Source organism: Aulostomus chinensis, chromosome 22, assembly GCF_037954235.1.
Source record: "Aulostomus chinensis isolate RoL2024-O1b breed Wild chromosome 22, RoL_Achi_v1.0, whole genome shotgun sequence".
In the NCBI taxonomy this organism is placed as follows: Eukaryota; Metazoa; Chordata; class Actinopteri; order Syngnathiformes; family Aulostomidae; genus Aulostomus; species Aulostomus chinensis.
The window spans coordinates 17,755,917-17,777,220 of record NC_141341.1 but is presented as its reverse complement, the minus strand read 5'-3'; the positions used below and the strand labels follow the sequence as shown (position 1 = coordinate 17,777,220).

General features: G+C 43.0%; 1 protein-coding gene across 2 annotated transcripts in view; it reads left to right on the top strand.

The window, feature by feature from the left end:
• LOC147241018 (ubiquitin-conjugating enzyme E2 E2-like) overlaps window positions 1–21,304 on the top strand; it is a 78,546-nt gene that overhangs the window by 47,183 nt on the left and 10,059 nt on the right. For both annotated transcript variants that reach the window (XM_086193102.1, XM_086193103.1), the window contains one exon: window positions 6,015–6,147. In XM_086193102.1, the coding sequence (XP_086049228.1) occupies window positions 6,015–6,147 (133 nt within the window). The remainder of the gene's footprint in view (window positions 1–6,014; window positions 6,148–21,304) is intronic.

The following is a 21,304-nucleotide window of genomic DNA, read 5'->3' as shown; positions in this document are numbered from 1 at the left end:
CAGAGGAGGGCTAAGACAATAATAAAAACAGGGTATGCATTATACTATCACAACATAGTGCATAAGGAAAAAGGTGTCATGAAGTTGTACATCTATATAAAAGCAATCGTCAACAGCAACATCACATGAAATACAGTGTCAATGGAATGAATGATTAAGGAGAAGAGTTCAGCAGGTGCATTGGTCAAGTAGAAGTTGGTGAAGGTTTTGTTTGAAAACAGTAAGTGGTATCGTATCAGTGAGTTTAATGATTGATTGTAAGGCATTCCAGTCAGACGGTGCAGCAAACCTGAAGGCCTTGCGACCAAAGGTAGTGCAGGATTTGGGGATTGTGAATTTGATGAGTTTACTGGATCTGAGGTTGAGTTCGGAGCGGGAAAGGTGCAAGAGTGACGAGAGATAGGGAGGCGTTTTTCCAAGTAAGGTTTTGTATATGAGCTGGTACCAATGGCGAAGTCGTCTGGTGGGGAGTGATGTCCAGTCTACCATTTTGTACAGGTTGCAGTGGTGGGTTGAGAAAGGGGTGCCCGTGGCGAATCGAATGGCAGAATGGTGGAGAGTGTCAAGTTCACTGAGGGTGGTTTGAGAAGCCATTCTGTAAATGGTGTCACCGAAATCAAAAATTAGCAGGACGGTCATTTTGACAAGGGTGTGTCTGGCTGAGCGGGTGAGGGATGCCTTATTCCAGTAGAGGATGCTCAGGTGGGCTTTGACTTTTGACTGAAGATGTTTAATGTGGGTTTCAAATGTGAGGGATGAGTCCAGCCAGAGACCAAGGTATTTGTAGCATGTCACGAAGTCTAGAGTAGAGCCATCAGCACAGAAGACATTCGGGGGAGAGCTAGTGGTGGGATTCCGGTCAAAAATGATGCATTTGGTCTTCTTGGTGTTGAGGGAGAGATGAAGGCTATGAAAAAACTGTTCAATGGAGGTGAGGCTGAGCTGAAGTGAGGCAGCTGCTTTCTAATTGAAAGCTTGCAAACAGACCCTGTTGCAAATGAAACGTGGAGTAGAATATTGTGTGTAAATGGTAATGCACACTTATTTTTCATTTCCAGGGTTTGCACGAACCTGCAAAGTGTTGCACTAGCTTTTTATTTTCAAAACATACTTTCCTGAGACAAATATTCCTACAGTCAGACTGGTTGGCATTCTTAGACTTGTGCTGCTTCTAAACAAAAAAGAAAATTAGAAAATTATAAGTAAAAAACAATGTTTATAAACGGTCCTTAAAGGTGCTTCTCTGTTGCAGGGGAGGAAAGTGTTCGTCTGAGTGTGTTCTCCACTCTGCTGCATATCTGCACTCGCACCCGTGGGTCGTTAGCCACAATGTGTATAGATGTACAAGTTTAGATCAACATTTTATGACATTATTGTTAATATATAAACATTTCTTTGTTTCGGCATGCAGTCAACGTGTAGGTTGATACATGTGCACCTGGGGGAGTGTAGCTCGCCACTACACGTGCATGTGTCTTTGAAATGCATCGGTCCATCTGAAATTCCTGCATTACGCATTGATTCTTGGAAAAAAAAGACACCTCTAACAAATTTTTCTGCCATTTTCCCTTGCTTATGTCATGTAATCTTGACCTCTGTAGTTACTTTGAACAGCCATCTCCTAACTACATTGTGCACCTCTAGAACTGCAAGCTGAAAACACTTCTTTTAGCTGTCCTTGGCATCAATAACTTTTATTGTCAAAGCCCTGCAGAACTGCATAAACCTGTGGCTGTTAAGTGATCCCACAATGTTTTGTAGAGATCGCACTATTTATAAAGCTTTGAATATTACACTGGCTGACATCCTAATTACAACTGTTGACATGGGTCAGGCCTCTCAAGATAATTAAGTTTTGAAACTTGTAAACTCGTAGGGTTGCTAACACCTCTAAACATCCCACAGGATTTGTATTTGGTTTGCTGTGTAAGAATGCATTATTGTTTGCTCAAAGTATTGTTTTATCAAACAGTACATGGGTTAAATGTGCGAAATGAAGAAACTTTTGAAAAATTACCACTATGACCTTTTGCACTGAACTATTGTATTCAATATATGGAATCAACATTGCCATTTATTGTATGTATATCATGTACTTCTAAGGTATAGAAAAAATGCAGCAAATGGAGCTTACCTGTGTGGAGACAGCTCCTAGCCTCTGCAACCCCTGTGTCAAAAGAGTGACCTCTTATGCATTCTTCCATTGTGATAATGATTAAAGGCTTCAATCCCAGTGTTTGTTCAACAAAAATGTCTGTTTTGATTCCTTTAAGGCAGAGTAGAATTTTATAATACGCAATGAAAATACTTTTCCAAGACAATTAATGGCCTGTATTGTAGTGTACTAATACTCCTCAAGTGAAAAAGACCCCAGCAACTTTTCTGCATTCTTTGGAAAACGTTGTATATTTGTGTTTCCTGTGTAGCAAAGTAGCCACTGATTCAACATCCCCACAGTAAAAATGACTCCCATCATAATGCCACTTTGCTTGTTTGCACAGAACCAAACAAACAGGCATAATGCAGCCCTAGGGTGGGATTTTTAAGTAGCATTCTAGTGTTTTCAGCAATCACTGGTGTACCTTTTCACATGGAACCACTGGCATCTAGTCCTAGACCACTGTCCTGCTAAGAGCATAAAGCAAATGAAATGGGCCCCAAAGTTGATCCGTGAGGTACTGGTTGGAGCAGTAGAGGAGAGGCCCTCGGTACTGAGTAAGAGGCATTGAGGACTAAAATAACTAAAGATATACATTTACCACAGTCACAACACAACAGTCATTTGACAACAGTGGATTTTTTGCTGGGCGGCACAGTGGTGCAGTGTTTAGCACTGTTGCCTCACAGCAAGAAGGTTCCGGGTTCAAGTTCCGGCTTGGGCACGGGATCTTTCTGTGTGGAGTTTGCATGTTCTCCCCGTGCCTGCGTGGGTTCTTGGGGTTCTTTCCACCGTCCAAAGACATATAATTGGGGGCGAGGCTGATTGGATATTTTAATTGACCATAGGTATGACTGAGTGTGAATGGTTGTTTGTCTATATGTGTTGGCCCAGGATGTACCCCGCCTCTCGCCCGTAGCTGCTGGGATAGGCTCCACCCCCCCCCCCCCCGCAACCCTTAACAGGAATAAGTGGAAGACAATGGATGAACAATGGATTTTTTGCTTTGAAGATGTTTGTTTTGTCTTAATAAGATAAATATTTATTAGATAATTTTCAGCTCTACTCTGATATCCAGCTCTATGATAAACTAGAATCAGCAGCTGCTCTAGTTTAAATACTTTGGCCTGCTTAAAGATCCACAACAAGCCTCACAACCTCAATGCAGAAACAGATGTGCTCATTTGGACAATTCACAAAACCTAAACCTAAGTCTACTTTTGTGCCATTTTTAAATTTAGATGCCAGGGCCAAAGAGACTACACTGCCTTCTGTTGTTAATGTGGTCATCTTTTATTTGTGTAATGATCATTTGCAAGCTGGATAAAGGATCATTGTTAGATTGGAGCTAAAAGATGCTGAAAGTGCCTTATCTTAATTATAGTTCTCCTCTAGCCATGCACTCTTAATGCTCCAGGCTCATTATTAATGGCTTACAGTGGGGAAATTGACACCGTGGGAAAAAGCCAGGTCCATTATCCTCATTAAGCCTGCATGAACAGCACTCTTTTTCCTCCTGCAGGACTTTTGAAGTAGCTCTGAGTGCAAAAGATTTCAAAGTATAATTCACCAGAAGTTGGATGTAAATAAAGACTGTCAAGTTACTGAGATGAATACGAGAATATGACCTGAGGTGAGTTTTGGAGGTCTGCGTCCTCCATCATTCTGACAAGCCTTGGCAGGTGGTAAAAGTATAGATCTCTCTCTACTGGGTCCCAATCCTGCTGCCCTGTCAGAACAGGTTTTTCCAGGCTGCAGAAAAAGAAAAAAGAGGTGATGTTGGCAGAGGTGTAAATGTTTGCAAATGCTGTTTACTTCAATGAGAGAACTCAGAGGAGGGGAAAAAAATCATAGATTGGCCAACCTTAAAAGGCCTAGAGGTCAGTCGGAATCATCTATCTTGTAGTAGGGTGTGACTAATAGTGGCACTTGCAAGGGGAACAGGGGGAGCCTCTTGAATCTATTATTAGTATATACACTAGTAACAGAGTTGGGTGGTTGGACGAATATATCAGCCACTCACATTGATGAGGTATCGTTGAATGATTGTGCAAATTGGTGTTGGAGTCTTGTGTCAGTACGATACTAAGTGCTATATAAAGACAGCAAATAGCTTCAGTTGGGTCTTTGTGTTTGCTGGCTACTTTCAGCTTAAATCCAAAAATATCTTTTTTGCAATGAGCACAACTTTAATTGCATCCACTGGACACCCCCCCCCCCCCCCCAGAAACACACACACACACACACAAATACACATGTGCGCATGCACACACACACACACACACACACACACACACACACACACACGTACAGCTGACTCAGATGGGAAGTGATCAAGGAGAAAAACATGATGAGAAAATGATTTCCAATGTGAAGGAAATAGTTGATTTTTAAAAAAGGACACGTCAGCTCTCCTGTCAGGCAGATTTATTTTGGACTGACAAATAAAGTAGTGAAATATTAATGATTTTCTCACAAAGTGCTGGAGTAAATAGCACTGTAGTAATAGTAGTAATAATAGTAGATCAATATCTGGATTCCACCACCTCTGACCAAGCTGCACCACATCCAGTGGCACCAAAAAACTATTTGACACACAAACATCCATGTGTCATCCCCACAGAGTCATATCAGGCTGCGGCCTCACGCCGAGCAAAGCAATTTACTGGCCTGTGTTTTTCACCATCATGTCCGACACACTCTGACTCTGACTATGGACTATTTTTATCCATCCAGGAGAACACGCCGGCATCCTTTCTCCCAGCCTGCTCCCATAATTCCTCTCTGCATCCAAACACATGCTGACATGAAATAAGTCCACAGCAGCTCGGTGCTTTACAACAGGGTGCTGTTTCACATGAACAATTCCACTCACGCTCTGATTTTACATATAAGTGCAACACAAACTCTCACTTCCTCTCTAGGTTTTTCTCTCTTTCTGTCTCTCTCTTCCTGCCTGTTTGTAAATGTTGAAAGTGAAAGTAATAACGCCCATCAGGGGCATCTGGCCTGATTCCAGCCGAAAAGGGAATTGGATTACTGCAGCTGTTCGTGTGTTCCCTTGTGTACATGTGTGTATACATGTGATTTGTGTGTGTGTGTGTGTGTGTGTGTGTGTGTGTTTAATGAATATGACAGTAGAGAAATCTCCATTCAGGAAGTAGGATGCACTTTGGATCTATTATTAAAAAAAGTCCCATTTAGGAGATTTCTTTTCTTTTTCACAATGAGCACGACTATAATTGCATCCACTGGACAACCCTCCCCCCCCCCCACCCACACACACACACAGTGTGTGTGTGTGTGTGTGTTAAGGATATGTTTTTATTACCAAGGATTTGAAGTACACATTACTTTGGGATACAGTCGCATTGCTTGGAGTTAATATTAAACTGTTGGTATTTATATTTGAAAGCTGAGATAACATACATAGACTGGTAGTAAGTGCCTTGCAGATGGTAGGTTTATCAAAGATAAGGTACTGGCAATTTTTGTTCTATACTTGCAATAATTGGCACCAGTCACATCTCAAACCAGATGTACCTGTCATCCTGAGTGACCCATCATTTGAGCATCCACTCAATGTGAATACAAATACAGCTTAAAATGTGTGTGTGCATGGACACACAGAAAATGACATTGATCATACTCACCATTTCTCCTGGTGTACAGATGGCGTGTATGCAGTAGTGTTGCCTGATAGATAAGAATTTTTAAGAGCATCTCTGTGTTCGAATTGATCTGACAATAACACGAAATACTCATCCTCTGCTCCAGAGAGACTTAACAGAGACCTAGTGCGCTTTTCTTCTAAAACTCTCTTTTCTTCCCTCCGCTCTTATTTTTGTAAATACAGTGCTGGCCCTAAAGGAGACAACATCTATGAGTGGAGGTCGACCATCCTGGGACCTCCAGGCTCCGTTTACGAGGGAGGAGTGTTTTTCCTGGACATCGCCTTCACACCAGATTACCCCTTCAAACCACCAAAAGTGAGTCGTGGCCTGCAGCTACACAGCATCACCCCCCACTCCTTCATCCAAAGCTTTGAACAATACAGCCATTGTCCCAGCTAGCTGTCAGCTTTTCATCTCGTTGTCTGATAACAATGACTCATTTAATGCTTGTTCACCTACAGCGAATAGTAGCTGCCAGCATCACACAGACAAATGATGGCCTTGTCCTCGATTATTGTTTCTTTTCTTTTGTTTTTTTTTAAGTCTAAGAATTTGATTTTAAGACTCTTTTTTTGCAGGCATTTAAATAGGTTTTAGGAACACACTGATAAGCAGCAGCTAAACACAACAGCAAAGGATAAAAGAAGTGCCCAGTTAGTGCAGCAGTCTCTTGTGTTGTACACAGCACTGTACAGACCCAGTTGGTCAAGCTGAATGAGGGTATGTTTTCTGGTCACTTCATTAGTGCCTCCTCTGGTTGTTTAGGGTGCCTGTAATGGGGGCAGCTAGCTGGGTATAGCATGACTCTCGAAACATCGTCCAACCCTAATTCTTCACTGCCAGGCAAGAAGATGCGGCTGACAACTCCACCTGTGACGAAGGAAGCATGTGATAGTCCATTGTGTCCCCCAGAGTGACAGAGTGGTCAGAGCAATGAGGAGGACAGCTTAGTAGAATGAATTTGCAATGTATTGGGAGGGGGAAATATATATTTTTAAAAGTCTATCATATGACTATGCAGTGTTGAGATAAAAGCAAGCATCCCGGTCTCTATTCTCTGTGAAGAGCTCATCATTCAAAGAGGGAAAACTGAATCTACATTGCCTATTTTTTTAGTCGCCCCCTGTGGAAGGGATGTCAAACCAATTACGAAGAGGGTGATAGACCAACTCGAGACTCGTGAAGCCCTACTGACAACATCAGCCAAATGCATGTGTGTTTGACTGTTTCTGTCAATTGTAGATTGTGCTCTTGGTTGGTAAAACACTATTGCCCCGCATCAAAAATGTTTTTTAACATTACATTTTTGGAAAGTAACACAAACTACAATTTCATTTTTAAACAGGCTCAGATGATGTATTTGGTAGTGAACATTACTCAAATAGAATAGTTTGTAACAGTAATAGTTTGTTGTGGACTGTTTTCATCTGTGCACTGACCCACGATTGGTTCTCCAATCAGTGTTCCAGTAGAAGGACAGTGTCTGTGGGAGTGAGTCTTTAAGTAAACCCAAGTTTTTTGTTACTAGCAGAAATGGAGGTCTATGGTACTGAGGAATAAGGAGGATGATCTCACTGGTGAAACTACTACGACTTACCCATGACATGGAGTTGGCACACAGTGGGTTAAAATATGTTCTATTCTTCTACCACAGAAACAGTGCTACAGTTCGACACCCTTTTCATGGTGACGCAAGGTTCATTATTAAGTAATTGGCACGGCTGCTGTTACCACATGAGAAAGTCTGATTTAGTCAGGCCTTTGTAGTCTGACACCAGACACCATTTATTGACGCTGAAGGTTTTTGTGCAGATTCTGTCCCCATGAATGGCATGATTGGGCCTGGAGCAGGTCGTGCTCATACTGAGTCTTCATGTGGGAGGTTGGGTTTGGGTTGGTGAAAGGTGCCTGTGAGATGATTGAACAGAGCAATGAGGAAAAGTAGTGCTCTTAATGGGATGAGGGTAGAAGGAGGAAGAGCAGGTAGTGATTGCATGAATAGGATGCAGTGGGAGGCAATACCATACTGAAGGAAGTGATGGATGATCTGACTTCATAACAGTGTCACAGCTATAGTTAATTCAATTGTCATTAATGAACAATCCCTAGTTTTTTACATTTGTACACCATGATGCAGTGACATTTTCTTTTTTCCCAACAGTACCTTCCTTGAATTTTTAAAAATGTTTCCAATAATATACAAAAATAAGAGTGCTCTCACATCATAGGAAACATCAAGGGCAGCTAAATTATTGCCCAGCATTCACATCATCCTTCCTTGCAAGCCAGGTATTTATGAGATAACATAGAGCAACACTTGGTCAAAAGTACAAAGTATATGACCTGACTTAATCAAATAAAGAAAATAAAAAACAACAACTAAAACAAGAAAGGTTTCTCTATTTTATCAAGGGTTAGCCCAAATTATTTCACTGTTGCACTTGGTTCAAGAATACAAAGTCAAATGTACAATTTACACAGTATGAAATCAAGAATCAAAAGAAAGGAAATTATTTTAGGACACTGCAGAGAATGACTGATAACCACGCCTTGTCCGCCTCATTCCTCTCTCTAGGTCATCCTCAGACCAGCCTTCCATCATCTCTTCTGGTCATCCCATTTTTCCATACATCTGGCCAGCTCATTGGTGCTTCGCTCTCCTACACCTTACTTGAGTTCATCAAAGTCTGTTAATGTTGGATGACCTTGTGACCAGCACCCGTGTGTTGGTTCTCACAGTATCAATTTGCCGCCTCGCAGTTCTTAATGTCTTTGACAATGTCTTGCAAGTCTCATTCTCCTGGCTGCTATTTTCTGAGTCACCCTCGGTATTCCCTTGTACAGATATGTAGTGACTTGATAAGCTCATGATGATGGCTTATCTTAAGAATGTTTTGCACAGTTGTTACTCGGGGCACCACTCGTTGTAATTTGGTTTTGTCCAACGAGAAATGATCGGTCAGGTTACAGTTTATCAATGAGTCCTTTGCGGATCAGTGGCTTGCATGCAGATGTATTAAACAAGTTGGAACACTTCATGGACATTTAAAAGGATTTAATACAATTGAGAGAAAACTTAAGTCAGGGTAATAATTCCAGCAAAGCAATTAAGGCCCATATGGAGTATCAGACATTAATTAGCCTAGATTTATCTGAGCTTCAAGTGGTCAGCAAAGGGGCAGGTAAAAAGGTGTGCGGGATGAACGATAGTGACCTACAAACAAAAGAAAACTACTGAATGTTGGCTGACCAAGCTCTATGGAGTCTGGCAGTTTGGCAATGAGAGAGGAGTCGAGGCCCAAATAAATGCAGCACTGATCTTAATTATTGTGACAGCGCAAAAAACAACTTAACCGGCTTACATTTTCAGCTGGATTGCTCCCATTGATGTACGATGTCTCTCCAACAAACTGGTGGAAAGACGGTCTCCAAAGCCTCCGCCTCGTCGACCGTGACTTCCGCTGGGATTCGCTCGATGGAGAAGGGAAGCACATTGATTCACTACGGTCTCGTTTCAGGCTGCTGGCTGCCTCTACACTGCTCTTCTCAGGTTCACAGTGACTTCTCTCCACTGGTCAGGATTGAGATTCAAGGCGGCAGAAGGCAGAAGCAAGAAGCGCGTACAAAGGACGGTGTCGCGACTATTATAGTAGTAAACTGGTCCAACTTGGAGAAGTGACCTTTGACCTGTGTGGGGTTGCTGGCCAATCAGCACACTTTGCTGTCCTCAGTGCTTCTCGGATATCAACGTATTAAACTTATTGAATGAATAGCAATCATACAATACACATATAGATCACCCCAAGTGTAAGATTGCTCAGTTATGACAATGATAGTGAAGAGGCAAGGAAAGCTTGACAACTATAGACAGTGAAACATTCTAAACATCATGCTTCTACGCATGGGTGTGTGTGTATAGGTCTGCTGGCCATGACTGTATTAGTGTATTTGGGCGTGTGTGTGTTGTGTTGTGTTGTGTTAATTGAGGGATTCTGTGACAGAGACTTCAGTTACAAGGTGAAAACACAGAACTTCATTTAATGGGGACAAAGAACCCTTCAACCACATGAACATTATTATTGCCTTAAACAGTCGGAATATTGGAATGTTTAAGCACACATACACCCATAGAGATATAACAGTCTTATCATGGTCAGACAATGCTTCTTCAGTTTAATGGTCTTGGGTTTTCCCGCCAGACGAATGTTTATGGCATCCTGCAGGGGTGGAAGTTACAGGGAGGTGAGAACCCCCCCTTTAGGCATACCATTCTGACTGCAATTACGAGTTCCTGGGTTAGGGTGAGCAGGAGATGATGACTGGTTGGCTGGTACATATCTTGATAAGGAGGAAGCCAATGGCCTTGATGATGTAAGTGGTGAATTATCATTAGAAAAGCCAAGAGGGGACTGTTCTGCTCCTATTTCAGAATTAAGTGTTCTGAGGGGGTTACTCCAGACATCCTGAAGAATGTGAGGAAGGAAACGGGGCTAGTACACTGCAGAGTCTTGTTGGAAACATGTTCACTCTTGCTGGTGTTGTATCCAACATCCTGGTGTAGCATCCTTCTAGAGACTTCTGCAGGTTTGTTTTCAGGTTCCAGTTTTTGCTGCCTTATAGGAGAACAGACTTTACCATTGCATAGAAGAAACTGAGTTCTATTTGTCTTGGAAAGTTGATGTTCCATACACTGGCTGTTCAGGACTCTCCATGCAAGTGCTTTCCTCACTTTAAGCTCTTGCTCAGTTGAGTTGACCCATGAGCCCAGGTAGTTGAAGTCCTTGACCTCCTTCAGAGCAGCACCTCCTGTTGTTGTGAGAGATGGATGTTCCAATGGGATGTTATAGGTGATAACTTCCATTTCTTGGCATTTAGCTAAAGGCCAACCTTGGCACACTCTGACTCCTCTCTGTTCAGGAGGTTCTGTGCTTCTTCCACATGGTCAGAGAGCAGGCAGATGTCGTCTGCGTAGTCCAGGTCTGTCATAACTACTTTGAGCATTCGGCTCGACCTCCTTGATGTTAGGGTGAGGTCAAGATCCTGCTCTCGTCTACCGATGGCCTTCCCGAGGGCATAGTCCAGGACTATGATAAAGAGGAAGGGGGCCAGGGTGTCCCCTTCCTGCAGTACCACAACCAGGATGTCAAACTCTTCACTGATGCCATCTGAGGTCAACACCCTGGCCTTTGTGCCTGCATACATGGTCTTGATTGCCCAGAGTAAATTGGGAGGGACGCCATAGGCCTTACAGATTTTCATCATCATGTCTCTGTGGATCGAGTCAAAGGCCTTTTTGAAATTGATGAAACACAATACAGCAGTCAGATTGTTGTTCTTCACCTCATCATTTATTCTCCTTAGGGCCAAGATCAGAGCCATGGTATTTCTCCCTTCTCGAAAACCATTTTTGTTCTCCCTCAGATGGGATTGATGGCATGCCGCAACCAGTTTAGTATCATCCGTTTGTATATCTTTGCCATGATACATGTCGGGCTGATGCCACAGTAGTTGTCTGGTTTCTAGAGGTCTCCAGCTTTAGGCACTGATATGATGTTGGAGAGAGACCACATTTTAGGCTGCTCGTTGTGAAGTAGAGCAAGGTTGCAAAACTGTGGGATGAGATCATCTAGATCACAGTTCTTTAAGACTGAGGGGTATGCCATCCAGCCCAGCACTTTTGCCCTCTTTCAGCGTGGTTTTCGCCCTGCTAAGGTGCCGTGAAGGGACCATCATCAGTGCTGAGATTCTGGAAGTGATGGTATGTCTTCCTCTTCTCCATCTGCTGCTAAATCCAGCAGCCTTTGGAAGTGATTGAACCAGGTCCTTTCCTCTGGGCTGCGTCTCTCAACCTGTCCCTCCTTAGTCCTCTTCTGTCATCTCACTGATTACCCTCCAGGCCTCCTCATACTGCTTCTCACCTGCGCTGCCTCCACTCTTCGCACTTTCTCCATCAATGGCTTTCCTTTGATGTTGTCATAGGTATGGAAGAGAAACTGTTTGGCTTCGTTCAGCGCTCCACGTCTCTCCCCGGTTGGCTCAAACAAAAAAATTGATGCATGCCTCCTCCACTCTACTCCTTGCTGCTGCGACCTCCAGGTATTGAGACCAAAGGGGGGTTCAGGCTCTTTCCAGCACTGGCACACACAGTCTAATCACCTCTTTGTTTGCTGCAACGAATCTGCTGTACTCAGTGTTAGGGGCTGCTCCCATATCCAGCTGCTGAAAGCGTTTCCTCACTTCCTCCGTGTACCTGTTTTGAAGGCAAGGGTCAATGGAAAATGCCTTCCAGTCATACCGGATCCTGGGGCTTGGCTTAGGGACACTGAGGCTCAGTCACATCCTCATGGAGACCACTCAGTGATCAGAGCCCACAGAGCTGAATGTGCTGTATCACTCAGCATTCAGATGGAGTTCCTCCACTTTACCACACAAGTATGTAGTCCAACTGACATAACATACTTTGTGGCTCAGTCTTGGAATGTCCATCTTTTACCTGTATTTTCTGTAATATGGTGTTTAGTGCCAGTAGTTTGTGCTCCTTGAGTAGGACAGCTTGATGTTTGCCATTGCGATTGGTAGAGTCAGGGTGTGGGAAGGATGCATCCTGTGGTCCAAGCCTTTCATTGAAGTCACCCAGGATTGCCAGGAAGTTGTGAGCTGGGACATCATGGACCGCTATGGCAAGGTCCTCATAGGCCTTCTCCACCTCCTCAGATGGTGTCATGTTGGGGGATGAGTACACTACGATGACTGTTGTTTCTGGGTTGCCTGAGAGCTCCGGGATAAGGATCCTATTTATGATGGTAAACCCACTGGAGAACCCAGCAGTCACCCTACGCCCCTGTTGCTGCCTGGGCCTCATTTCACCACACAGAAGCAGTAATCTCTCCACTCTGCAGTACTCTCTTCAGTGTGTACTTGTCTGTGCTCATGTCCACTTTCCTTTACTCGGCACAGTGTGCAAGCGCCCCAGTCTTGCTTCTTTTCTCACTTTGCTTGCGTACGAATGGTCTCTGACAACGTAAGAGTGTGTTGGATGGGGTGCAGGGATCAGACAGGACCATTCCACGAGGTGAGTTTGAGGTCTTGTCGTTAGTCCTCCGGGAGGAGGACCAGCACCACCAACCACCGTGATGTTCCTTTCGGACCTCCGCCACTCAAAGTATGGGATTTAGAATGATACTCTTCTCCATGGTCAGGCTTGACAATGCGCATAATTACAGGCTGTGGGGCCCAACTCCTCACAGTCCTGGTTTTGATTCAGAGTGTCCTTCTCCTAGGTGGGTTGCCTTCCCTGCTATGAGCCCCATCTTCCCATGCTATTTGCCTATATGGCAGTGGTTGGCAGGTGGCAGGGTGTGTCCACACACTGGTGGGCCTGCACACCTCACCTCTGGGGCCCACTGCTGCTCCGAGATCCCCAGCAGTTAAGCGGTCCCAGTGACCGTGTGTGGCCACTGGGACCCACTGCAGGAGTCTGGGAAGCTTTGTAACAGCAGGAGGAGGCTTACCCACTTGGCTCCTCTTTCGCCCTCCATGAGGACGGCTACAGAGCAGCAGGCAGGAGCAGCATGCTACACACAATGTGCAACATGCACTAACTACAAGCACTTCGACACTAGCCTGGTACACTGACGCATCACATACACCCCTGTGTGCAAGCACACGCACACACGTTACTTAAATCTACACTCTCCATAAAAGGACCCCTAAATATGGAAGTAATCTTCCCCATTGATAAAGTTGTGGACATTTCCTTAAACTAGTTAATGAGTTTTGGTATACTGGTACTCCTACATGAGAGTGCAATGACTCTTTATGCAATCAGAATCAGAATCAGCTTTATTGGCCAAGTTTGTCGCAAGGAATTTGACTCCGGTATACTAAGCTGTCTTGAAAACAAAGCTATGTAGAGGTTTATGCAGAATAAAGATAATAGAATAAGATCAAATAACAATGAAGACAGCAAAGTACTAGAACAGTATATACAAGCCAACCTATGTACAACATATAAATAGTAGGTAAGTATGTATATGAGTGAATATGAGTGCAAATTCAACCTCGTCCAAGCGAGGCGGTGCTAATGTGCAAATGTGCAGGAAACATAAATCCAGGGCAGTGATTATTTCTCTAGACATATGATGTCTATCAGGACATAAACCTAGAATAGAGAGTTTAGGATCAAGAGCAGATTTCATACCTAGTATAGTCCAACGTTTGTTTCATCTCCTACCAGAACAGTTGGACGTTATTGCATTCCCAGACACAGTGGAAGAACATAGCTTTCTCCTCTCTACATCTGATACACAAGTCTAGGATGTCACTTTTATACTTAATAAGCTTTTCTGGCATTACTTATGTCCTCATTGACCAGTTATATTGCAGTGCTTTGAGGCAAGTTTTGGTAGTTTGTGTTTGTGCCTCAGCACACTCTTCTTCCCACTCCTCTAAGGGCAAGTCCTCCTTTAAATCTTCCCTCAAGGCATTAAGTTTCTGTAAAGAGTCAGAGGATCTATCTGCTAACATAATAGTTTGGAGATAATTCCCTTTCCAAAGCAGCCTATCCCGGAGGCTTTCAGGCGAGAGGCGGGGTACACCCTGGACAGGTCGCCAGTGCATCGCAGGGCTAACACATATAGACACATATGCACATATCGACAGACAACCATTCACACTCACAGTCATACCCACGGTCAATTTAGAGTATCCAATTAGCCTAGTCCCCTCTTCCATGTCTTTGCACTGTGGGAGGAAGCCCGAGTACCCGGAGAGAACCCACGCAGGCACAGGGTGAACATGGAGACTCCACACAGAAAGATCCCGTGCTCGAGCTGGGACCTTGTTGCTGTGAGGCGACAGTGCTAACCACTGCACCACCGTGCTGCCTCAATCTTTTTAATATTTCAAATAGATAGAGCCATTCAAGCGGTTAAAAAACAAAGAAAATGGATGGAGGGATGGAGCAATTCAACTCTATCAAAGGCCTTTTTGGCATCCAATGATTGCAAAGCAGTGTCTTGTTTTTCTTCCCAATTATGAAGAATATCCAACACTCTTCTCACATTATGAAATCCCTGTCTACCTACAATAAACCCATTCTTGTCACAAGCAATTTTGTCAGGTAATATTCTCTTGAGTCTTCAAGCCAGAATTTTGCAAAGCATCTTTTAATCCACATTAAGAAGGCTTATTCGTCTTAGGTCTTCACATTTATTGCAAGGTTTACCGGGTTTTGGGAGTAAAGTTATCAGAGGTCCTCTTAATGAAGCAGGGAGGATTCCCTTTTCAGATGAGTCTGAGAACATGATGAAAAGAGGGGACAGCAATTTAACTTTTTTTTTTTTTTAATAAATCTCTGTCAGGAGCCCATCTGGGCCTGTGGCTTTACCTGTTTTCACCTATTGCAATAGATATTCTGCCTTACCTTTACCTGCGCCAAGATCTGCACTTATTCATCCTGAAATGTTGGGTATTTGGAGGGTATCTAAGAAAAAATTTTGCTCTTGTCCCATATTTGTTTCGTCTGAGCTGTATAATTTTTCAAAAAAAGATCTCAAAAGTAACATTGATTTCTAGAGGGTCAACAATAATCTGTCCTTCACTGTATTCTACTGAGGTAATGGTTTTCTCATTTTGTAATTGTCCGAGGGTGGCACAGTGGTGCAGTGTTTAGCACTGTCAGCACAGGGAGAACATGCGAAGTCCACACAGAAAGATCCCATACCGGAGCTGGAACTCAAACCTGGAGACAGTTCTAACCACTGCACCACCGTGCCACCCAGTCTAGGAACCATTTTTGTTTAAATTTCCACCTCGGTGTATCTCCCCTTAGACTTACATCTTCATATATTAATGAGTTTGGTGCATGGTCAGATATTTAAATGCTATCATAGTGACAGTCCTTCATTTTGTGTCTCAAATTGGCAAAAACGCAAAAGTAATCAGTACGGGAGTATGATTTATGTGTATTTCAATGGATTACCCAGTACATTCAAAGTATGCAAAGACATAGGAACAAAAAAAAAAAACACCTGGATGTTAAAAAACTACATCCATAATAATGAACAGCCTCTTTAACCTATAACTTTGTTACCCTCCCACCTCCTTCCCCTTCTAAATATACTGGTACCTATCTGACAGCTGAAGGCTGTTCCACACTAAAGTGAGGATCAATCGACTGTGCCTCTTACCCCACCTCGCTACATAAACAGGAAACTCGTTATTGAATATGTTCAGAAAATTAGGCGACTAATATTGGCTGTGAGCCTCTGGGCCAAAGCATGTCAATTCTAATAAGCAAAGTATGTCTCCTTTTTTTCTGTTTTTTTTTTTTTTTCTAAAATTAAGGCTGAGTGATTATCCATTCATATTAATACGCTGAATTGTGATGGGGAATACTTTATCTCACCCAGGTCCACTCTCTGTTCTCAGAGTCCTTACAAAGTTCCCTGCCTCAGGTGGCTGGTTAAAGATGCAAGACTGTCCGTTGTGTGTCACCAGCAGCTGCGCAGGAGGAATCATGCTTTATTGGATCCCCATGGCACAGAACTGCTGTCTCACAACATCAAACGCTTTCTGTTTTTTGTGTACGCCGGTTGCAAGTGCCTCATAGAATCTCACAGGGTTGTTCTTAAATACAATCTGTCCCTTTTCCCTAGAAGCTCTTATCAAGGTCGTTTTATCCTTGTAACTTAAGAACTTCATAAGAGTCCTTGGTGCAGCGGTGTTTGACGCAATCTCCTGTCCGACCCGACGCGCTCTCACCATTGTCAGAATGGTGCGACACAGTGCCAAGTGCAGAGCCTCCGGCAGCCAGTTTTCCAAGAAGGTGCACGTGTCCTCTCCCTTCGAGCCCTCAAGTTGGTTTACCAGTCTCAGGTTGGATCACTGCAAGCTGGCCTCCAAATCCAGCACTTTTTCCTCGAGATCTTTGTTTTCATTTTCAAAGACCTGAACAGTTGCTTGCAAACTGTTGATGCTATCCTCTGCTACAGATATTCAGACCTGTGCCTCACTGACTCGCTCGGCACACTCATTAACATTTTTTTCATATTCTCTATTGCTGACAAAATACCATCTAGTTTGACGGAAAAATTGGATTTCAAATTTGCAATTTCAGCCAGATCGCGTCTGACCCTGCTACGGACATCTTACCCCTCTCAGTTGGCTCCTGTTTTTCTCCTCCATTGCTTCATATGTGCTTGTATTAGCCTCGCTATCATCACAGCTAGCTTCAGAGCTCAACTTAGAAGTGAAGTTGGATAACTTCGACTGAACTGGCATACTAGTGTTTTTACTGGACTTCCTTTGCGAGAGAGGCATCACAGCTATCCTACAGACATTTTTCAATGTCTCATATAACGAGTATTATCCAGAATTTTACAGAAAGGTAGTGGAGCCGAAGGAAGCGTGTCCTCTCAGCAAGCCGTCATTAATAGAACACCGCTGTGACATTTTCTGTACCCTAAGACCAGAAGAAAAAAAAAAGTTTTAGTTATAAAGTAAAAAGAAAGTTCCCAAAATGTTGAAACTTTTTTGCAAACAAAAGAATTATTTTAAGTAATGTGAAAAGTAGTTTATGAATTCATGCACTGGCGAAAGTGTTACTCAAATTAACTGACGTGAGTAAGGTAAAGTTCTAAAGAGGTTCTAAATGTTGGTTCCAGTATGTTTCCTGTTCCTGCCTTAGTGTGAGTTTATGTTTGTCAGGATTCACTCAGCAGTCTGGTTGACAGTGGTTGCCACATCCCTCACTTTAGTCATGCTTCTAATTTTACCTCAGGGTTTTTGTTTTCAAGTCTACAAATACTCTCTGGCTGACCTTTATCAGCTATTCAGAGACACATGTTTTAAAAAATAAAGAGAAAAAATAGGATGTCGGCCATACTGAGTAGACAGCAGCAAAACTAGAGAATGATGCGGTGGCCTGGGAGGCTGCAAACAAAATCAGGTCTTCACCTCAGGGATTCCACAGCTGGAGACTTTAGATATTTACAGCAAGTTGAAAAGAACTCTTGTCACAATTCAGCTACTTTGAATGCAAATCCTGTAGGAATGGGTGAGTCTCTTCTTCATTCACGCTGAAGGTACTTAGACACGAGGAGAGGAGGCAAAGAAAGAGTCCATGATGGACAAATAAGGGAGCACCAGCAACAAGGCTTCAATGAAATCAACTTCTTGTATTGCATTGATGTAAACAACATGTATGTTTGGAGACATGTTCGTGGGTCTTGAGGCAAAGAGTCCTGCTATGAGAGTTAAACTGTCTACAACTTTTGGTCATGGAAAACTTGCTTTTAAATGTCTTAAAATAATCAACTTTGCACAGTGCATGAATGAATCTTAGTAGAGACTTATCAGTATTTGAAATTCTGATCAGTAGCACTGTGGTGCAGTGGTTAGCACTGTCGCCTCACAGCAAGACATTTCCAGGTTCAAGCCCCTGGTCAGGCATAGGATCTTTCTGTGGTGATGTTGCATTTTCGCCCTGTGCCACGTGGGCTCTCTTGAGCTCTGTTCTTTTTAGCACAGTGCAAGAGGGGACTAGGTTAATCGGATACTCTAAATTGACTGTAGGCGCAGCTGTGAGAGTGAATGGTTGTCTGTCTATATGTGTTGGCCTTGCCATGGACTGGCGACCCATCCAGGGTGAACCCTGCCTCTCGCCAAAAGGCTGCTGGGATAGCGGTGGTCATACTCCTCTTCTTCCTTGTACCTTGTGAACACAATCTGTTTGTACCGCTGTTTGAATTTGCTCATGGTGAGGCACTGTCTGAGCTCCCCCGCTAATCTGTTCCACAGTTTCACTCTACATACTGAAATGCAAAATGTTTTTAAAGTTGTACGTCCATTCAGATGTTTTAGCGTGAGTTCCACCCTCAGATTATATCCCACTTTTCTCTGAAAAAAACATGCTTGAATATTTACAGGCAATGGGTTGTTTGTGGCCCTGCACATGATTTTTGCTGTTCGACAGTATACCAGATCAGAGTTTCAGTATTTTTGATTTTGAGAATCAGGGATTAGTGTGTTCTTTGTAAGCAGTGTTATGAATTATCCTGACAGCTATTTTTTGCAGAATCGAGAGTGGTTATAGTGTAGATTTATAAGTATTGCCCCAGATCTTGGCACAGTAACTCAAATATGTTAGTATCAGTGAACTGTAAAGAATGTGGAGTGATTTGTGGTCCAGAAAGTGTTTTGCTTTAGGTAGTACTGAGATGCTCTGTGACAGATTTTCATATTATTTTTTCATCCATAATCACACCAAGAACTTTATTTTCATGAACCCTTATAATTTCAACACCATCCATCTGTATTATTGCTTCCTTTTACAGTTACCAAATAGCGTGTGTTCAGTTTTGTTTAAATTTAAGGATAATTTGTTACTGCCAAAACACCTCCTTAATGGACACATTTCTTCAGTGATACACCCCAGAAGCTCCTGTAGATTTTCCACTGTGCAAAAAATGTTTTTGTTGTTTGCAAATAACACCAATTTCAATATATTAGAGATGTTGCATATATCATTTATACGCAGATTAAACGGTTTTTGGCCCAGCATAGACCCCTGGGGGATGCCATAGGCAATGTCCAAGCATGTTGAGCTGTAGTCTCCCAACTTCACACATTGTCTCCTGCCCTTTAAATAACTCTCAAACCAGTGCAGGGCTATTCCCCTGATCCCATACTGTTCCAGTTTATGGATTAATATGTCATGATTGATTGTGTCAAATGCTTTCTTGAGATCAATGAATATTCCGATTGCATACCATTTATTTTCTAAAGCGTCATTGACTACTTCAATTGATTTCATCGATGCCTATGATGTTGAACTGTTTGGTCTAAATCTGTACTGATTGTCAGATAGTATTTTATGTTTGACTATGGATTTGTCTATTTGGCTTTTGAATACGGGCGGTGCAGTGGTCAGCACTGTCACCTCACAGCAAGAGGGTTCCAGGTTCGAGCCCCGGTGCGAGCATGGGATCTTTCTGGGTGGAAGTTGCACGTTCTCTCTGTGCCCGTGTGGGTTCTCTCCAGGTACTCTGGCTTCCTCCCACAGTCCAAAGTCATGCGGTTTATACAGCGGTTCAACTTTAGCTATTTTCATTTTGCTTGGAAATTTGCTGGTTTGTAATGATAGAATACTTCTTTTCTCCTTCATTCAAATAGTGCAAACTTCCTTGTGTAAATAATTTGTGAATAATTCCCGATGTTCTCTCTAGAGCGTGAGCCTCCCGCCCAATGATAGTTGAAGCAAATGATCAGGTCGTGTCATTTCTCAGTCATCCTCTCAAACATTCATGCATCAATAGCAGGCAAATGTGACCATGATAACAATAATGTGTATTTCTTATTTGTTAAATATTATTTTTTATCCATCCCAAAACCCTAGGTTACATGAGTAGTGCAAACTATGACAGCTCTGACTGACAGTGTAACTTTTGATGAAAAATTTCTCCACCTGGAAAATAGAAGTGGTAGAAATGAATTCAAGTTCTTGGAAATGTTGGTTCAGCCTGTGGTATTTGATCAGCAGCCTGGCATGAAGCATGACTCCCAGAAAGAACAAATGTTCAGTACGAGCTGTGAGCCGTCTTCTCCTGACCAGCTGAAACCGCCTCTGTCCTGGCAAGCCACACCAAGGGGGAAACAGAGCTCATCTAAACTCGGAGCCTCCTGCTGCCGGGTTTTTCCAGTCTGGCAGAGAGTGCTACCATCCAGCAGCTCTTCGGCTCACAGCCACCAGTCTGACAGCTGCAGCTGCTCACCACACTGGCTCACTAACTGTGCTGCTGCTGGGATGGAGTGACCAGTTTAGGCTCGCATTGATACTCAGAAATGAGGCTAAGGAGAGCAAGGACATTGCTTCAGTGTTGGTTTTTGTGTAGACCTGTTCAGCAGATCCACCCAAGGCCAGACTGCAAGATTCGGCAGCCAGAACTAACATTATCCCCCCTCTAACCACTGTAATGACATCATGGCACATTTTCTGTTCCTCTGCATGAAATCATAGTCATTGTGAAAGTTCTGAAAGTGGCTGTTAAACGAGCCATGAAGCACCATAAAGTCAAGTTGGAACTTAGTAATCATCAACCATTAAGTCCATTTCCTTGTCTAAACCAACCCTCCCCCGTTCCCTCTCATTTATTTAATGCAGCATGATGGCCGCTCTGCAATAAAACTATGAATCAGCTCCATTGATTTTCATTCTATTTGCCTAGAAAGTTAAATGTGAACAGATTTGAGCTCATGATGAAGAACATGCTTGATTTTGGTTACGCCTCTTTACATACATACATAAAGACACTGGAATGAAGTAACCTTCCTATACATTTTCCCTATCAAGATGTTTATAGATTGTGATGTGAGTGCACATGTAACCTGATAGAGGACAAATTTAATCCCATATAGATTCGTGGGGTTCATTTTGATGTATGTAAGTGTTTTTGTGAAAGTTCAATCCACT